The 20,789-nt window shown below is 44.7% G+C and overlaps 1 protein-coding gene and 1 long non-coding RNA gene across 6 annotated transcripts in view; one reads left to right on the top strand and one right to left on the bottom strand.

Moving 5' to 3' along the window:
- LTBP4 (latent transforming growth factor beta binding protein 4) overlaps positions 1 to 6,180 on the top strand; it is a 259,011-nt gene extending 252,831 nt beyond the window's left edge. For all 5 annotated transcript variants that reach the window (XM_056540752.1, XM_056540753.1, XM_056540749.1 and 2 more), the window contains 3 exons: positions 602 to 1,114; positions 1,200 to 1,349; positions 5,438 to 6,180. In XM_056540752.1, the coding sequence (XP_056396727.1) occupies positions 602 to 1,114; positions 1,200 to 1,349; positions 5,438 to 5,586 (812 nt within the window). In that variant the 3' untranslated portion in view covers positions 5,587 to 6,180. The remainder of the gene's footprint in view (positions 1 to 601; positions 1,115 to 1,199; positions 1,350 to 5,437) is intronic.
- LOC130291675 (uncharacterized) overlaps positions 1 to 20,789 on the bottom strand; it is a 98,431-nt gene that overhangs the window by 49,728 nt on the left and 27,914 nt on the right. The gene's annotated exons all lie outside the window — the stretch shown is intronic.

The following is a 20,789-nucleotide window of genomic DNA, read 5'->3' as shown; positions in this document are numbered from 1 at the left end:
GCAACACAGCACCTTGTGTAAGCCCTTAAAGGGGTACTCTGGTGGATTTTTTATTTTTTTTTTAAATCAACTGGTGCCATAAAGTTAAACATATTTGTAAAAAAAAATTAATCCTTCCAGTACTTATCAGCTGCTGTATTCTCCAGAGGAAGTTGTGTAGTTCTTTCCAGTCAGGCCACAGAGCTCTTTGCTGACACTTCTGTCCATGTCAGGAACTGTCCAGAGTAGGAGTAAATCCCCATAGCAAATCTCTCCTGTTCTGGACAGTTCCTGACATGGACAGAGGTGTCAGCAGAGAGAACTGTGATCTGACTGGAAAGAACTACATAACTTTCTGTGGAGCATACAGCAGCTGATAAGTACTAGAAGGATTAAGATTGTTTAAATATGTTTAACTTTCTGGCTCCAGTGGATTTGAGTTTGAAAAAAATAGTTTTCCATCGAAGTACCCCTTTAAAATGCTGTTCGCCTATTGTGCTAGGAATGAAATGGAGTCACGAATTGTAATGGTAGATCTGCTGTTGTAGCCCAATGCAGTATACACGATATATCACAGCGTAGCACAGAATAATAAAACTGGGCTCGATTTATCTCCTTTTAGATGATTTTGAGACTCTCTGCAATGGCCTGAGATCTCCCGGATATGGCAGCCCAGGACCCCAACCTGTTGACCCTTATGAATATGGATCAGAATACGGTCCAGGATACGGAGTCCCATATGGAGCTGACTCTTTCGCTAACCCCGCTCCTGGTATAGTCAGACCTGGATATGAAGCCTACCCTGCACCTCCTGGAATAGGGTTTGGTTCCCGTCCACAGCCACCCTACGGTCCACGAGACTCTGTGTACAGCCTCCCTCCATTCGAGTCCCCAGACTTTGATTCTGATATTTCATATCCGGATACAGATTTAGATGAGGCCAGACCACCTTTCCGGAGACCAGAAACGTACGATCCCAGACTGCGACCATCGCCGCCACGTACCAGACCTAGAAGCCCTGGCTCTACTGGGGTTGGATTAGAGGATGGACGAAGGACACAGCCATGGAGGCCTGGAAGTCCTGAGGCAGATGGGCTCTCCAGCTGGAGGGGAGGACTGAGAGAAGCATATGATGGTAAAATAATGCAAGTTTTACACAAGCATGCTCTTATATGCAATGTTTTTACGTATTTTTTACGATAACCTCTTGTTTTCTGCAGACCGATATGAGCAATTCGAGGGGCTCCAAGCTGAAGAGTGCGGGATCCTCAATGGCTGTGACAATGGTCGATGTATCAGAGTCCCAGAAGGTTATACCTGTGACTGTTATGATGGCTACAGATTGGACATGACAAGAATGGCGTGCGTGGGTAAGACGGAGAGCGGTGTTTCTGTTTCTGGTTTTCGCTGAGATATGTCTAGTGCACATTTTGGTCAATTTGGCCTAATATTAAATTAGTCACCACAGACAGCATACATGAAAAAAATCTCTCACAGAAAATAAACGTAACACGGCACTGCTGCCTATCAATGAACATGAACAGGTATATACCTCTGCTAGCTGAACCACGCCAGGTGGTGCTCTCCAATGTATAAAATCCAGCAAGTAGAAAATAACCAGGGCAACTCACCAACTGCGTTTTCTTCACTAGTGTTGGGGACGACTATTCGCAATGCGAATACTTATCACGAATATCGCATATTCGCGAATTTTCTAATATTTGCAATTACGAATATTCTCATTTTTTCCCCCCACAGTGATCATCCTTCCCTGCTTCCAGCTTGTGGTGTAAACAAGGCTCCAATACTAGTTACTGTGTCAGAACAGCGGGCGCCCGAAAATTCGCATATGCGAATTTTCGCGCATATACTGATCCCTCCCTTCTTTTAGCTCTATTATCACGCGATATTGCGCATGTGCATGCTAATTTTATGTTGAATGCGCATGCAAATTTTATGGCACATAGTTAAAAAAAAGGCCGCGAATATGCAAATTTTGCGAATATAGGACGAATATTCGTCCATATATTTGCGAAATATCGCAAATTCGAATATGGCCTATGCCGCTCAACATTATTCTTCACCACTTCTTTATTGAGACATGAAGGGTACAAACAGTGCAGGACACGGTTGGACGATAGACAGGGGGATGTCGTTCAGGGCTCAAACAACATCCCCCCGTCTATCGTTCACCCGTGTCCTGCACTGTTTGTACCCTTCATGTCTCAATAAAGAAGTGGTGAAGAAAACGCAGTTGGTGAGTTGCCCTGGTTATTTTCTTGTTGGATTTTATACATGAAAAATTGTTGTTGGCCAAATGCTCATTCAGCTGACAGCTTTCTCTTCTGATCCCCCCATACACGTAAGGTCACAGGCTTAAAGGGGTACTCCGCCCCTAGACATCTTATCCCCTATCCAAAGGATAGGGGATAAGATGTCAGATCGCCGGGGTCCCGCTGCTGGGGACCCCGGGGGTCGCTGCTGCAGCACCCCGCTATAATTGCTGCACAGAGCGAGATCGCTCTGCATGTAATGACGGGCAATACAGGGGACGGAGCATCGTTACGTCACAGCTCCGCCCCTTGTGATGTCACGGCCCACCCCTGTCAAAACAAGTCTATGGGAAGGTGGCGTGGCGGTCGTCACGCCCCCTGTCATAGACTTGCATTAAGTGGACGGGCCGTGATGTCATGAGGGGCGGAGCCATGATGTCACGCTGCTCCGGCCCCTGTATCGCCCGTCATTACGCACAGAGCGAACTCTCTCTGTGCAGTAATGATGGCGGGGGGGCCGCAGCGGCGATCCCCGGGGTCTCCAGCAGCGGGACCGCGGCGATCTAACATCTTATCCCCTATCCTTTGGATAGGGGATAAGATGCCAGGGGGCGGAGTATCCCTTTAACTTGTAGCTTCAAGGCCCCAAATAATAAATCTGAAACAGGGTCCCGTGTCTACTGTGCGCCATTTATAATACTGGGGTTTTCTTATGGGGCAAAGTTCCCCAGTGCCACTGCTACCTCTGCACCCCCTATAGTTACACCCCTGTATAAGGTAAATGTTGGTCAAACATTCATGTGGACTACAGCTATTTCTCCTGATCCCCCCGCCCACATACAAATGGCTAAACCTCCTTTCCCCAAACATCTACCGTACACACTAGATCAATGATTCCCAACCATGCTGGGAGTTTTGCAACAGCTGGAGGCACACTGGTTGGGAAACACTGCCTTAGATTGTTGACTGGTCCCATCACAATCAGAGGGTTTGGTCAACACGTATCTAATGTGTATGGAAGACTTTAGATACGTTTTTGCTGTCCATGCAATGAAATTCATTGTGCACGTGATAGGAGGGATGGCAAAATGTTTAAGGAGCAAAGATTTCTCTGGAATACCCAATGAATAAATACACAATACCATCTGGGAAACTAAAAGAGCATACAATTAATAACACCTAGCTGGGTCTTGGTGGGGGGTGCACATTTCTTTTACCTTACCATGCCACTTTACCATATAATAATTACTTTGTGCAGTGTTTCCCAACCAGTGTGCCTCCAGCTGTTCCAAAACTACAACTCCCAGCATGCCCAGACATCCTTAGGACAGTATTTCCCAACCAGTGTGCCTCCAGCTGTTCCAAAACTACAACTCCCAGCATGCCCGGACATCCTTAGGAGAGTATTTCCCAACCAGTGTGCCTCCAGCTGTTCCAAAACTACAACTTCCCAAATGCCCGGAGATCCTAAGACCAGTGTTTCCCAACCAGTCTGCCTCCAGCTGTTGCAAAACTACAACTCCCAGCATGCCCGGACATCCTTAGGACAGTATTTCCCAACCAGTGTGCCTCCAGCTGTTCCAAAACTACAACTTCCCAAATGCCCGGAGATCCTAAGACCAGTGTTTCCCAACCAGTGTGCCTCCAGCTGTTCCAAAACTACAACTTCCCAAATGCCCGGAGATTCCTAAGACCAGTGTTTACCAATCAGTCTGCCTCCAGCTGTTGCAAAACTACAATGCCCAGCATGCCCGGACAACCGTTGGCTGTCCGGGCATGCTGGGCATTGTAGTTTTGCAACAGCTGGAGGCAGACTGGTTGGGAAACACTGACTTTGTGCAATGAGATGTCCTGTTGTATGGATATACAAGTGGAAAAATCATTATATATTGTGTTAAAGGGGTACTCCGCCCCTAGACTCTTATCCCCTATCCTTTGGATGTCTAGGGGTGGACTACTCCTTTAAAGGGGTACTACGGTAGAAAACTTCTTTTCTTTTTTCTTTTTTTTTAATCAACTGGTGTCAGAAAGTCAAACAGATTTGTAAATTACATCTATTAAACAATCTTAATCCTTCCAGTACTTTTTAGCAGCTGTATGCTACAGAAGAAAATCATAATTTTTTTTTGAATTTCTTTTTGGTGTTGTCCACAGTGCTCTCTGCTGACACCTGATGCCTGTATCAGGAACTGTCCAGAGCAGGAGAAAATCCCCACAGCAAACCTATGCTGCTCTGGACAGTTTCTGATATGGGCATCAGGTGTCAGCAGAGAGCACAGTGGACAAGAAAAAAAAGAAATTCAAAAAGTAAAGAATTTCCACTGTAGCATATAGCTGCTAAAAAGTACTAAAAGGATTAAGATTTTTTAATAGAAGTAATTTAATTAATTAATTTAATAAAAGTAATTTAATTAATTTAAGTAATGAATACTACAGAGGAAATTCTTTTCTTTTTGGAACACAGTGCTCTCTGCTGACATCTCTGTCCATTTTAAGAACTGTCCAGAGTAGGAGAAAATCCATCCCCATAGCAAACATACGCTACTCTGGACAGTTCCTAAAATGGACAGAGATGTCAGCAGAGAGCACTGTGCTCGTGATGTCAGCAGAGAGCTCTGTGTTCCAAAAAGAAAAGATTTTCCTCTGTAGTATTCAGCAGCTAATAAGTACTGGAAGGATTAAGATTTTTTAATAGAAGTAATTTAAATAATAATTTAAGTAATGAATACTACAGAGGAAATTCTTTTCTTTTTGGAACGCAGTGCTCTTTGCTGACATCTCTGTCGAATTTTAAGAACTGTCCAGAGTAGGAGAAAATCCCTCCCCATAGCAAACATATGCTGCTCTGGACAGTTCCTAAAATGGACAGAGATGTCAGCAGAGAGCACTGTGCTCGTGATGTCAGCAGAGAGCCCTGTGTTCCAAAAAGAAAATAATTTCCTCTGTAGTATTCAGCAGCTAATAAGTACTGGAAGGATTAAGATTTTTTTAATAGAAATAATTTACAAATCTGATTAACTTTCTGGCACCAGTTGATTTAGAAAAAAAAAAAAAAAAAAAAAGGTTTTCCACTGGAGTACCCCTTTAAGTTACAGAATTATTGATAACAAGAGAAGGACTAGGGGCTACATTAAATACCCGTCTTAGTCAGTAATTCTGCATCTTTTCTTTCCGCCTTCCTCTAGATATAAACGAATGTGATGAAGCCGAGGATCTCACTCTGCTGTGTCTGAACGGGCAATGCCGTAACACTGAGGGATCCTATGAGTGCATCTGTCCCCGCGGCTTCGTCCGGTCCCGACAACACAACTACTGTGTACCCTCCCAGGAATAAATTTCCCAGAGTCCATTCCTTGGAGAACCAAAGACTTCCTGCCATGGCTAGTCTATGTCCACATCATTGCGTGCGGGCGGAGGGGTGAGGGGGGGCTTGCGTGAAAGACAGGAGGGAGATATTTATTTTTCTGTATATATTGCCAAATGTTTAATGGTCTCTTTTAGTGCAGTCAGTCGTGGGCAACCCTTGAGAGTGTTATATGGGTATAATCTTCATCTGTGTATTATACTTTTTTGGGCATACGAGGCACAAGTGGCATTTGCTTATTTCTTAAAGCACATTGGGAACGGAAGCAATGACTCTTTTTTTTTTTTAATGTTTTTATGTCAGTAGTTAGAAAGCATCTATAGGGTCGGAATAAGGGTTCAGAAATGAGAGAGTCCTTCAGAGCATTGACCTGGAGGTCATTGAAGCTGAAGGTTAAAGAGGTACTCCAGGGTAGAAAAATCTATCCCCTATCCTAAGTTTCAGATTGCGGGAGTCTAACTGTTCGATCCCCCACGATCTCCCGCGCACGGCACCCTGGCTCCCTGCATGAAAAGAGATGCTTTGACACTAGAGATGAGCGAACTTACAGTAAATTTGATTTGTCACGAACTTCTCGGCTCGGCAGTTGATGACTTTTCCTACATAAATTAGTTCAGCCTTCAGGTGCTCCGGTGGGCTGGAAAAGGTGGATACAGTCCTAGGAAAGAGTCTCCTAGGACTGTATCCACCTTTTCCAGCCCATCGGAAAGCTGAACTAATTTATGCAGGAAAAGTCATCAACTGCCGAGCCGAGAAGTTCGTGACGAATCGAATTTACTGTAAGTTCGCTCATCTCTATTTGACACCGCACAAAGCTGTAGCAGAGACGCCTACTCCATGCATTTCAATAGGAGACGGAGATACCTGAGCACAGCGCTCCTGCTCTCCCATAGAGATATATGGAGGGGCATGTCAGCCCCTGCTTCGTTGCGGTGGTTGACACGCCCCATTCAGTAGGACATCCGGGTGCCAAGCGGGCGATCGCGGGGGTCCCAGTGGTTGGACCCCCCCCCCTGATCTGACATTTATCCCCTATCCTAAAATACATTTTTCTATCCCGAAGTACTATCTGAAATGAGTGGAAAGAATATTTGTCTGCCAAATAAAAATTCTCCAATTTCAGCTATGGCTTCCATAGAAATGGTTTTACCATAGCAAAGGTATGAACATACGAATATTTCAAGGCTAGGCCAAACCTGAATACAACCAGCAATGTAATTGGGTTTATGTCCCATAAAAGAAAAAAACCCATGTAACAAATACTTAATGTTAAAGGGGTACTCCACTGCTCAGCATTTTAAACAAACTGTTCTGAATGATGGAGCCGGTGCCGGGAGCTCGTGACGTCATAGCCCTGCCCGCTCATGACATCACGCCGCGCCCCCTCAATGCAAGTCTATGGGAGGGGGCGTGACAGCCGTCACGCCCCCTCCCATAGACTTGCATTGAGGGGGTGGGGCGTGACATTCTTAGGGGTGGGGCTATGACATCATGAGCTCCCGTCACCGGCTCCAGCTGTTCCAAACGCTGAGCTACCCCTTTAAGGCTTATCCTTTTACCATAAATTGCTTCCATCTCATCCAATATGCAGCCTCAGGGGTCCTATGTCCTAGGGATCAGTATGTGTCTCCAGTAATAGCTGCTAACACAAACCTTGCATTGAGATCCACTGGAGTGACCAGGCATTTCCTATTGTGGCTCATCACATATTTTTTTTTTAGGTCTCGAGAATATAGAATCTACATTTTCTTATGTGACACAAATTTTTATTTGCTACACAAATGCAAATTGTGACTTTTATACACTTTTATAGTCATTGTTAAAAAAAAATCTAATTAAATATACTATATATGTGTATATAAGAACTTCTGTTTATGTCTGAATTATTTGAAGGCTCTATGAACCGTGGTATATAGGCAACAATCTGTCCAACATGGGGTCTTGTGATACCACCGACCTCTCCTTTAAAAGCAATCTGTCAGCTGTATTTGCTCCTAAGAGCTGCAGACACCATTGGATAGCTTTTAGGTTATAAAAACCAAGTTGTACCTTTCCTGGAGATTATGGTGGTTGGCAAACTTATAAAATTGCCTTTTTATTTCTCAGCCAAGTGTCAGGAAGGCAGAACCGAGTCGCTCAAGTGCCACAGCCTGGCACACCTCCTATCTTGCCGTCACTTTCTAGCCCACAGGGCTCTGTGTGTGATCATGTGGGGCCTTGGAGGTGTAGGTGTAGGTGAGTATCAGACTGGCACTTAAGCAGCTCGGCTCTGCCTCCTTGACACTTGGCATGCTTACAAAACTGTATATTTTTAGGTTTCACCAGCTACACCTGACCCTGTCCTATGTTCATTCTTAAAATGAATTTTTTCAATCAAATTATGTCAAAGGGAACCAAGCATCAGATTTTACCACGTATGTAACGCATGGCAACGCATTATATATGGTAAAATCTTCATCCTTACAATCCCCGGGAGACGTCCCTAGCTGCAAGATTGATGAGGATAGGAAGTTAGTAAGTCTCCCCGGGAGTTATACTTACCTAGTCCCATTGGCTGCGCGGTAATCACACCCCCCAGGGGTCATGTCCTGAGAAAATAAAGTGTGGGAACCCAAGATTTCCACTTAAGGGCTGGTCCTGCAAGACTCCTTCAAATAGAAACTGTGTTCCTACTGTGGAAAAAGTGCAGGAACTCCGTTCCTATGCGTTCCTGCAGCCCTAAGCATACGGAGCAGAATGATGACGGTGAGGATGGATGGTGAGGATGAAGATTTTACCATATATATATAACGCGTTGCCGAGCATTATATATGGTAAATTCTGATGCTTGGTTCCCTTTAAACATATTTTTTAAAGAATTTAGGGTGATGTTTTTAGTAATTTTCCATTTTACTATCTATATTTATAAAACAATCCAGAAATCTTGCAATTCTCATTCTGACCAGAGATCAGGAGTACAGTGAAGGGTGACACGCCGATAAGACTCCATTTACAATAGATGATGCTCAGAGCTTAGCCGAGCAAGTCTTCATTTTTCTCATATATAAATTAAGGATTAGACTCTGTTGTTACCACAAAACTGTATATGAAGAGGGTAAGAATGTTTGTATATTGGGATATCAGACGACAGGATGTCCCCACCAGGATAGAATAAGTTTCTTCACTATAAGGGTACGTTCACACAAGCAGATCCCTAGCGTATTTTACGCTGCGGATCTGCTGCTGAAGGACCGCTGTATGGTGCCTTTAAATGTGCCTGCTCGGAGCGGCAATACGCTGCTACGAGCATATACACTGAAGCGATGTGCGAGTCGCCACGCATGCACGGTGTACTCACACACATCACGGCCGCTTCCCCTGCTCTCTGAGATAGTGTGTCTGCTCGTAGCGGTGTATTGCCACTCCGAGCAGGCACATGCAAAGGCACCATACTGCATTCCTTCAGCGGCGGGTCCGCAGCGTAAAATACACGGCCCCGCCTCTAAAACTCACTACACGCATAGGGCTGCCGCCGGAAAGCCCTGTGTGTTTAGTGAGCAAGGAATACGCAGCGTATTTCCCGCTGCTGCCGTAAATTTTGCGCATTGTCAAATACGCTGCGTATACGCCAGGTGGGAACGCTCCCTTAAACTGTACCTCAGCTACTCTCTCCTCTCCTGAACTGAACTCCAACCACACTATATATGGGTCCAATTTGGAGGATCCCCATTGGGCTGACAAGTCACATGGCTTACCTCATGCACACTCCCCTAACAACAACAAATTTTAACAGGATTAAAGAAACACGTCCATTGAAAATTCCAGAACATTAACCATAGCATAACATTGCATTCTATTGAGTTCTGAGTAGTGTGGGCCCAAGACACACTGAAGGCAACATCTTTCTTACAGTATGCTATATTCTGTACTGGGCCACCACACAAACATAGAGTACATATAGATGCACACTGTAGGTTATGCTGCCATACAGTAAACATTAAAAAGGTTTTCCATACGCTTTCCTTAAAGCGTACCTGTCAGATCACCCCAAAAAAGAAAACTGTTATATGTTGCTCAGTATCTCATCATTTATGTGTCTATGACCTACATTTCTCTCAGAATTAGCTTTATTTGTCAATTACCTTAATTTTGTCCACCAGAATCAGGGGGGCGGGTCCCTCTCTTCTCCTCAGGTGATAACCACTCCCCCTCCCTCACCCTGCTCTGTCACTGGTCTCGGGAGAGACCATCTGTAACCCTTTCCTCTCTGGTTTTATGCTATATACACACACACACACACTGGGGGAGATTTATCAATACCTGTGCAGAGGAAAAGTTGCCCAGTTGCCATAGCAACCAATCAGATCGCTTCTTTCATTTTGCAGAGGCCTTGTTAAAAATGAAATAAGAAATCTGATTGGTTGCCATGGGCAACTGGGCAACTTTTGCAAAACTACAGCTCCAAGCATGCCCACACATTCTATTATCATCTTCTTACAGTCACAGGCAGCAGTGTGCTGCCCCTTCTCTCCACACGAGGAGACAGTAAAGTAAACACAGGCAGAGGGAGGGAGGCGGGCAGAGCAGCTTTAGACCTGTCCGCTGACCTGTCAATCATAAAGAGGGTCCATGATGTAGGTGATGACCAGTGGACACTGCAGTACTGGTATGCACCCCAGGAGGCGGGGGGGGGGGGGGCAGTTTTTTGACTGGCTTTTTCAGTATGAAATACTGAAATTTTTTTAATGAAAGCAATTGCAAAACCTATTGGTTATACATGCTTTACAACATATCAAAAGTTTTTATATCTGACAGTGCCCATTAGGGGTACTGTAATCTGTCCGAATGCTCACAACAAGGTTCTGCCACATTAGCTCAGAAGTTAAAGGGTACCTCTCATCAAATAAACTTTTGATATATTTTAGATTAATGAATGTTGAATAACTTTCCAATAGCATGTTAATGAAAAATATGCTTCTTTCTATTGTATTTTTCCCGATCAGTCCTGTCAGCAAGCATTTCTGACTCATGCTGGAGTCCTAAACACTCAGAGCTGCCAGCCTGCTTTGTTCACAGCCAAACAGGCTGTGAACAAAGCAGGCTGGCAGCTCTGAGTGTTCTCCTTTGTGAACAAAGCAGACTGGCAGCTCGTAGTGTTTAGGACTCCAGCATGAGTCTGAAATGCTTGCTGCCAGGACTGGTAGGGAGACCCCTAGTGGTCATTTCTTCAAAGTGGAAAATTAAATAGAAAGAAGCATATTTTTTAATAACATGCAATTGTAAAGTTATTCTGCATACATTAATCTATAATATATCAAAAGTTTTTTTGATGAGAGGTACCCTTTAATTTAATTTCTGCAATCATTATCTTGCCCAGCTCTGTGTTGCACCTTTGTTTTAATGCTGCCAGGGCTTGCTCTAAGAGTGGCATTGCCAGTGCAAAGGATTACAGTTCCCATGATTCCTCATTCCTATCACAGATATTGCCTTTCTATACAGCTGCTCTATAGAGTAATAACTCAAAGTCCTCACACACAACACAGATGTGCTACTGGCAGATTGCTGGGCTGTTTCCCTACTCACTGGACACTTGAGTGACAGCTCTGGCAATGCTTTTTGGTCTCCATTAGAAAGGGAGACAGCACAGATGTGAATAGAGCCTAATATGACACTAAGTTTCATTTGCTCTTATAGGAAATGCTAGTCTAAGCCTAGGCCTATAACAAAGCAGATGCCAAAACATCTTTTTTTGATGGTTTCCAACAAATCAGAGATCAGAGAAAAAAAAAACAAGAATCTTTTGGAAGACGGGTAGTTCATCCTTTTACATCTGCTCTTTTGTTACCGCAAAATTCACTGTCAATAAAATTCCACTTTCCCTAGATCATCAAGCATGAAGTGAGGGAAAGCTCGTCTAAGCTCTAGCTCAGCGGTTTTCAAACTGTGGCCCTCCAGATGTTGCAAAACTACAACTCCCAGCATGCCCGGACAGCCTACGGCTGTCCGGGCATGCTGGGAGTTGTAGTTTTGCAACATCTGGAGGGCCACAGTTTGAAGACCACTGCTCTAGCTTCATCTTGGGATCCAAGTCACTGTGCACCATGGAGCCGTAAAAAGAGGTTGGCCATCCCAGACATGATGGCCATAAAGCCCCCCACACCCAGATCTCAAGGAGGGTCTTCCCAAGGCCACAACACCCGGGTAAGATCCTAGCCAACAGAACACACGTTGGGCATTGGACACACGATGACCTAAAAAGCTAAAATAAAACAAATGAGTATACATCCTGGACATCCATGCAGAATTATAAAGAAAATCCTTATATGCCCTAGCCAATAGAGGAGAATGCACTCAATAGCGTGAAAGATAATGTGCTGTCATTGAGTGGGATCCTATCCCCAGTGAGTTCAGGGTCACCATTCCTGGGGCACTGGTACACTTCGGTTTTCAAACTGGTGGTGGTAGTGCATGGCACGGGCAGCTCTCAGCATGGATCTGAATAGCCCCGCAGAGGATCAGTGGCCCTTATGGATCTCAATAGCCCCGCAGAGGATCAGTGGCCCTTATGGATCTGAATAGCCCCGCAGAGGATCAGTGGCCCTTATGGATCTCAATAGCCCCGCAGAGGATCAGTGGCCCTTATGGATCTGAATAGCCCTGCAGAGGATCAGTGGCCCTTATGGATCTGAATATCCCTGCAGAGGATCAGTGGCCCTTATGGATCTGAATATCCCTGCAGAGGATCAGTGGCCCTTATGGATCTGAATAGCCCCGCAGAGGATCAGTGGCCCTTGTGGATCTGAATAGCCCCGCAGAGGATCAGTGGCCCTTATGGATCTGAATAGCCCAGCAGAGGATCAGTGGCCCTTATGGATCTGAATAGCCCCGCAGAGGATCAGTGGCCCTTATGGATCTGAATAGCCCAGCAGAGGATCAGTGGCCCTTATGGATCTGAATAGCCCCGCAGAGGATCAGTGGCCCTTATGGATCTGAATAGCCCAGCAGAGGATCAGTGGCCCTTATGGATCTGAATAGCCCCGCAGAGGATCAGTGGCCCTTATGGATCTGAATAGCCCCGCAGAGGATCAGTGGCCCTTATGGATCTGAATAGCCCCGCAGAGGATCAGTGGCCCTTATGGATCTGAATAGCCCCGCAGAGGATCAGTGGCCCTGATCAGCATGCGGGCAGTGGGAGATTTTAATGTTGTGGAGATGTCTGGCAGCCTCTGTAGCTGTTCATTGGATGCGCTGCAGCAATCGCTGCAGGATGGAATTCTCCAGATGCCCACATGCCAATCAGAGCCACTGATCTCCTCCAGATACTGGTTCCTGATACATGGCAAATGGAGCAGAAATGATCAGGAACCCAAATCTGGAGACCCCGGATTCATGGAAGAAATTCCATTCTGTACCATGAATAGGGGCCTAATAATGATGGAAAGAAAATTTCAAAGAGCGATAATATATAAACAAAATTACGCAAATTGAAGTATCATTACTATAAGGGTTATTGTATGCTAAGTTGTTGAGCTAAAATTGAAGGGGTTGTCCAGCTTTGTAAAATTGATGGCCTATCATGAATATTAGATTGGCTGGGGTCCGACTACACTTTGCCGATCAGCTCATTGGGGCTAATCTGTGTCCTTGTTTACCATCCAATTAGTCCTTTAAAAATCTCAGCATTTACTTCTCCCAATTACGGATCACCCAGAGTTTGCTTCAGGTTTGTCCTCTTCAGGCTTCCTTGGTGCTTCATCTTCCCGTATATTATATTTTCCTCATGTCCTAGCCGGCAGTGCACGATAGTGGCCTGAGATATTTATAGTCTGACAATTCAGACGGTCAGATAGGCGTGAACTTAATTTTAATAATGGAAGTGATGGGCGGGATTATACAGTTGGCGGGTATAAATATTGTACATTGAGGGGTGTATATTAGAGATGAGTGAAGTTACAGTGATTCGATTCGCCACAAACTTCTCGGCTCGGCAGTTGATGACTTTATCCTGCATAAATAAGTTCGGCTTTCAGGTGCTCCGGTGGCTGGAGACTCTTTCCTAGGACTGTATCCACCTTTTCCAGCCACCGGAGCGCCTGAAAGCTGAACTAATTTATGCAAGATAAAGCCAGCAACTGCCGAGCCGAGAAGTTCGTGATGAATCGAATTACTGTAAATTCGCTCATCTCTAGTGTATATGCCTAATACAACCTCCCCCCCCCCCCCCATTGTGTAATCCCAACCATCACCTGATATCCACTCACATTATTAAAATATAGTTCCTAAGCTATTTAATGATAATGAAATCTAATGTTTGGGATGTTGGCCATGGGTGCTCTTTAAAATGTGATCCTGCTGGTGTAGATGTGCTAAACCCATGTTGGCATTCTGGTAGTGCTGTGGGTACGATAACGCATGTGGGTACGATAACGCACGTATGTTCTAGACTGGCACCCTTTTAGGCTGCAGTAGTGGCAGAGTGTCAATCCCCAACTCACCCCAGGCCCTTTTACTGTATATGGTCCAATTTTTCCATAAACCTTCCTTGGCTAGGCAACTTCTTAAAGCTGCTAAAACAGGAATCCCCAGGTGCTGGAGATCAACCGATCCCCCTCCTTATAGGAATGGTTTGCGGAAGTAACTCATACCCAGCACATGGAGGATTATTAGCTGTAAGCCCTAGTGATGTGGACTGTTACAGCTCTACGGGACCCTTGGTTAGATTTCTGTTCTTCCTCTGGATATTGAACTGTGACATGAAAGTCACTGTCTCTGAGTGTGTCACCTACCCTCCAATCCCCTGGATTTACCGGGATACACCGTAGGTATCTTGGGACTCTTGGTCCTTTTGTCATCAGTTATTTTTGACAGGGTCTCACCATGGTCTCTACCCCCTCTTGCCTGTCTTTTGTCCCCTACTTCTCTCTTTCTTTTGTCATTTCTTTGTTTATTCTAATTGTAACAAGTGTTAATGCTGTTTTTGTACATTCAATCTCTCTTCTTGACTTGAGCAGTTTTTATTACCCCCATTGTGGTGCACACCTAGAGCGACTAAACTTTTTTGAATTTAGAAAAAAAAAATCTTATCATAACCACAACTTTGGAAGTTATTATATTAAATAGGTTTTAGTATGAAGGGTTTAAAAAGTCAAACACAGCTGGAACATAGTACATGTACGACACCTAGTGGTCTTTTTGTACCCAGATTTAGGTTACTGAACCCTTTTACTAGAGCATGTCCATCTATAACACAATGGGTACATGGACTGTATTCTGTATTAAAGCTAAAAGATGAAAGCTTGAATGAAAAGTACTTTCCATATGCACTGGATATCTTAGTCAAGACATAAACCTTTATGGCATTTATTACGATATGCCATAAGTGTTTCATTGGGACCCTCATGAGTTTTGACAATGGGGCCTTATGTCCAGAATGTCCCATGTCAATGTTTCAGCCGCAACTACAACTCCAAATTGTCATTGTTTCTTATGATGGGTTATAGTAATTCCCAATTTTTTGGATGGCCAAAGTCAGGGCCGGACTGGGCCCTGTGCCCTAAAAATAATACTGCCCCCTGTACTATCCTCTTCCAGACCCCTCTGTCGTCATCCCCTCTTTCCCCCCAGACCTCTCGGTCCTCCTCCTTACCCCTATGCCCCCCCCCCCCAGACTCCTCCGTGTCCCCCAGACCTCTATGTCCTCCTCCAGACTCCTATGCCTCCTCAGACTCCTCTACACCCTCCAGACCCCTATGTCCTCCTGCAAATCCCTCTGTCCTCGCCATCCAGACCCCTCTGTCCTCCCCCTCCAGACCCCTCTGTCCTCACCCTCCAGACCCCTCTGTCCTCCCCCTCCAGACTCCTCTGTCCTCCTCCAGACCCTTCTGTCCTCCTCCTCCAGACCCCTCTGTCCTCCCCCTCCAGACCCCTCTGTCCTCCCCCTCCAGACCCCTCTATCCTCCCCCTCCAGACCCCTCTGTCCTCCCCCTCCAGACCCCTCTATCCTCCCCCTCCAGACCCCTCTGTCCTCCCCCTCCAGACCCCTCTGTCCTCCCCCTCCAGACCCCTCTATCCTCCCCCTCCAGACCCCTCTGTCCTCCCCCTCCAGACCCCTCTATCCTCCCCCTCCAGACCCCTCTGTCCTCCCCCTCCAGACCCCTCTATCCTCCCCCTCCATACCCCTCTGTCCTCCCCCTCCAGACCCTTCTGTCCTCCTCCCCCAGACCTCTCTGTCATCCTTCTCCAGGCCTTTCTGCCCTCCTAGACCCCTCTGCCCCCTCCTCCAGACCCCACAGGATCCCTATTCCCCCCTCCCCCCCCCCCCCCGACCCCTCAGAATTCCTATGCTTCCCCAGATCCCATTCCCCTAAATTACCAGCAGCAACGAATTCTGCTCTACCCCTCAGTGGCCAACGTCAAGGGCGTGAGTGCAGAGACAACGGGCAGCATGCCCCAAACCCCCCCCCCCCCCCAGTCCGGCCCTTGGGGACTTATGGTTCATAGTACAAAAGTTCAACGTTGTATGCCTGAACACTATTTAATTTAAATATTATAAGGCTGGGGTCACATACGTTAGGTGTGCAGCTAAACCTAAAGTCGCCGAAACTGATGCCACAACTAATAACAAAAGACCATCAGTGGTTTAGGATCCGGCGTTCATTATTGTGCATGCCGGACAGGGGAATGTGTTAAAGCAAATGGGATACGATACGCCTGTATACACCAAGGTCATGCTAGTGATTTATCCACTTCCAACACACACACATGTACCTGAGATTATTAGACAGCTACAAAGGAAATGGGCAATCGGAAAGCAAACATTGCATTATCCATATTATTCTTAGGGTTATTTCCATCCTAAATACATCTGTAACGAGACCAACAAGTATACATGTTACTCTTTGAGGCCACCAGGAGTCCTGTGAGTAGTTGTATAGAGCGCCGTGTAGCACCGCCTAGTGCTTGTACTGGACCATATTACAAAGATATCTTCTTCAATAATACATAATAGATATCTTCTTCAATAATACAGCAGCCACCAAAGCTGTGGTCTCCAAACTGAGGACCTCCCGTTGTTGCAAAACTACAACACCCAGCATGCCCGGAAAGCTGTTGGACAACCAATGTCCGGCATTAACCCTGAAGACATCATAAATGGGCACTGTCATTTGGAATAACTTTTGACATGACCTAACTCCATTGACTTACATTGTTAGTATGTCTCCATCACGTGACATGGAGTTGGTAGGGAACGCGATGAGTGCATTGTCTCCCAACGTCGTGCCCCATGATGGAGACAAACTGTCCATTTAAATAGGTACTTCAGGGGGAAAAAAATGTTTTTAAATCCAACAGTGAGAGAAAGTTAAACAGATTTGTAAATTACTTCTATTTAAAAATTGTAATCCTTCCAGTACTTATCAGCTGCTGTATGCTTCACAGGAAGTTATGCAGTCCAGTCTGACCACAGTGCTCTCTGCTGACACCTCTGTCCATGTTAGGAACTGCTCCGGAAAGTTCCTGACAGGGGTGTCAGCAGAGAGCACGGGTCAGACCGGAAAGGACTACACAACTTCCTCTGTAGTATAGAGCAGCTGATAAGTACTGGAAGGATTAAGATTTTTATGTAGAAGTAATTTACAAATCTGTATAACTTTCTCTCACTAATCGATTTAAAAACATTTCTTTCCCTCAAGAGTGCCCCTTTAAGTAACAGTGTCTTTGTTGGGTGACTACTCTGAATAGGAAGGTCCTTCCTATGTGATTTCTGGATAGAAGCTGAGGGATTCTTCCTTCATTACACAATAACGTCAGGCCTCCTAACCAAGTGCAGTCTGGGCTCGTCTCTTATCCAGGAATAGGGAAAAAAAAGCTAATTTCTTTAAAAAAAAAAAACAGCATCATCCCTGTCCTCAGGTTGTGTTTTCTATTACAACTTGGCTCAATTCACTTCAAAGTAACTGAGCTGCGATACCACACACAACCTGAGGACATGTGTGGTGCTGTTTTTGAAGAAATTAGCTTTTTTTTTTCTAATCCAGGATAACCCCATTAACATAGAAGAGCCACCAATCAGCACAGGAGCCCCTGAAGTTCCAACAGGTGCATCAGCAGCTCGGCTTAAAGGGGTACTCCACTGGCCAGTGTTCGGAACATTTAGTTCCGAACGCTGTGTGTGTGCGCTGCGGTTGTCGGCCACCCCCCTCGTGACATCATGCCACGCCCCCTCAATGCGAGTCTATGGGAGGGGGTGTGACGGTCATCACGCCCCCTCCCATAGATTTGCATAGAGGGGGTGTGGCTAGACATCACAAGGGGGCGTGGTCGACCCGTGCAGTGCACACACAGCGTTCAGAACTAAATGTTCTGAACTCTGGCCAGTGGAGTACCCCTTTAAAGGAGTTCGTGAAACTCCATGTGTGACAAATTGTGGCGCACATCCTTCATCTCGCAGCAGCAGTAGTAGTCTGTCCCTCTCTTTTTACCGCCACCTTCTCCTTGGACCTGTTCTTAGAACCAGTATATAATGGCACATCTGCCTGGAAAACTGTGGACTGACTAGCGCTCTACTAAGTAAGAAGTCCGATTGGCCATATAGAATTATGACCTGGGAGCAGGGGCAAAGCTATAAGAGCTGCAGTTGTAGCAATCGCACCGAGGTCCTGGTGCCTAAGGGGGCCCCAAAGCACATCTGCCCCATAAGAGACCAGTATAATAATTGGCACATGGGGCCCTGTTGCAGATTTTGCATCAGGGCCCAGAAGAAAGTCTAATAGTGCCGTGACTACCACCGAATGACAGGGCCGTGGACAGCAGCCAATACCTGTCAACTTCACTCATGTATAGAAACTTCTAGCAAGGAAGATGGACAAGCACCCACATTTGCCATTTAATGTGACAGTAAAGTTATCCTGTACTAAAGAATAGGGTAAGATATATAAAGCTTATGTGTGCCTCTAAGCAAATGGTATTAATATACAATAAAAGCAGAATTAAAGGGGTATTCCAGGCAAAACCTTTTTTTATATATATATATCAACTGGCTCCAGAAAGTTAAACAGATTTGTAAATTACTTCTATGAAAAAATCTTAATCCTTCCAATAGTTATCAGCTTCTGAAGTTTTCTGTCTAACTGCTCAATGATGATGTCACGTCCCAGGAGCTGTGCATGATGGGAGAATATCCTCATAGGAGCTGGACAGCTCCCGGGACGTGAGTCATCAGAAAGCAGTTAGAGAGAAAACAGCAACTCAACTTCAGAAGCTAATAACTATTGGAAGGATTAAGATTTTTTTTATAGAAGTAATTTACAAATCTGTTTAACTTTCTGGAACTAGTTGATATATGAATCCCCTTTAAATACATAAGAGAAATGCTTTATCTTGATAGAATAATTTTATTTATAAAAATTTTTTAAATGCTGACATATTCCTTTTAAGGCCTTTGATCTCTATATGCATCAGGGCTGCGTGGCTGCAACACCTACATCCCATGTAGTTATGCTACAGATGCCTTTACTGTATGTCTGATCTTCATTAAAGGGGTATTCCAGGCCAAAACTTTTTTTCATATATCAACTGGCTCCGGAAAGTTAAACAGATTTGTAAATTACTTCTATAAAAAAAAAATCTTAATCCTTCCAATAGTTATTAGCTTCTGAAGTTGAGTTGTTTTCTGTCTAACTGCTCTCTGATGACTCATGTCCCGGGAGCTGTGCAGTTCCACACCACAAAGAATCCAGTAGAAAGAAGGGTCCCGGCACTCAGAAGCTTTTTGAAATCTCAAAGGTTTTTATTTATGCGACATACATACCCTGTATGCTATGCATGTCGCATAAATAAAAACCTTTGAGATTTCAGAAAGCTTCTGAGTGCCGGGACCCTTCTTTCTACTGGATTCTTGTTACATTGGTCCTCGGGCACCAACTATTGGTTGCAGTGCCGACCTTCTTGGGATTTGGCTTCCACACCACAAAGAGGTGCCCCCATATATATTTTTACCCTATATAACGCTTTGCCAAGCGGTATTATATAGGGTAAAATCTGATGATTGGTTCCCTTTAAATGTGCTTGGAAAAGAAACAACGCTGGTAATGTGAGATAAAGGACAGGAATCCATCTTCTGGGAGGGAATTTTGTATTGGAAACAACATTCAGAAGATCAGATAGAGGGTTTGTTCTTTATCTGTCATCCAACACTCGCTGCTTTAGCAAACTGACCTTGTATGTCTCTTACCCACGGATTTAGCTTCCAGAATAGCTGCCTGACACTCACGGCACATATAATACCAAAAAAAAAGATAAAATGCAACATTACGTGCTTAATAAAGACAAACATGTTTATAGAGAATCCCGTGCCGCAGTGTTCATCCCATTAATATGGGTAAACAGATAAGTTTTCACACCCCCCTCTCCTCCCTCTCTACACAGAACAGGTGTTTATTACAAGCATCACTTCCTACACCTGCCAACTGGCACCGAGCTTCCCCCTGCAGAAGCCGCACATAGGTGACCCTCAGGAGAGGAGCGGAGAGCCACATAAGGCGGCAAGAATTCAGGACAAGAGGTAACTTCATAGCTAACTAGGATTCAGCAATGTTAGGTCTATTCTCATGTGATGAGCTTTACGGGAACATAGCCCAAAGACTCACTTAACGCACTAAAATGCGTACAGGATATATATATGTACAGTATATATTTATATGTATGTATAATCTATTTATATGTATGCTACACAGTTAAAATCAGTTTTCAGTTAAAACTGGTTTTCCCTAGTTGATAGTTGAAACCAGTTTTTATTGAACGCCTTTGTGAAAACTATAATTTACTGCTTTTCCCTAGTTTAAACCAGTTTTTACTGAACACCTTTGTAAAAACTAGAAATTACTGCTTTTCCCTAGTTGAAACCAGTTTTTACTGAACACCTTTGTGGAAACTGCTAATCAAAAACCCAAATGGCAGTTAAAACTGTTTAAACTAGAGAAAGCTAGTTTTAACAATATGACTCAGGTTAAAACCTGAGAAAACTAGTTTGAATGAAATTACTGTAATACATGAAGAAATTCGGGCACCTGATGATGTGGAGGTATAAGATATTAGCCTGGTATGTATCGATGAATTTGTTTTGAAACTAGTTTTAACTAGGGAAACCTGTTTGAGTGAAATTAATCAGTTAAAAGCAATTAAAAGTGTTAATT

Source organism: Hyla sarda, chromosome 9 (genome assembly GCF_029499605.1).
Source record: "Hyla sarda isolate aHylSar1 chromosome 9, aHylSar1.hap1, whole genome shotgun sequence".
In the NCBI taxonomy this organism is placed as follows: domain Eukaryota; kingdom Metazoa; phylum Chordata; class Amphibia; order Anura; family Hylidae; genus Hyla; species Hyla sarda.
The sequence above is the reverse complement of the archived record's forward strand: the minus strand, read 5'-3'. Positions and strand labels throughout refer to the sequence as shown.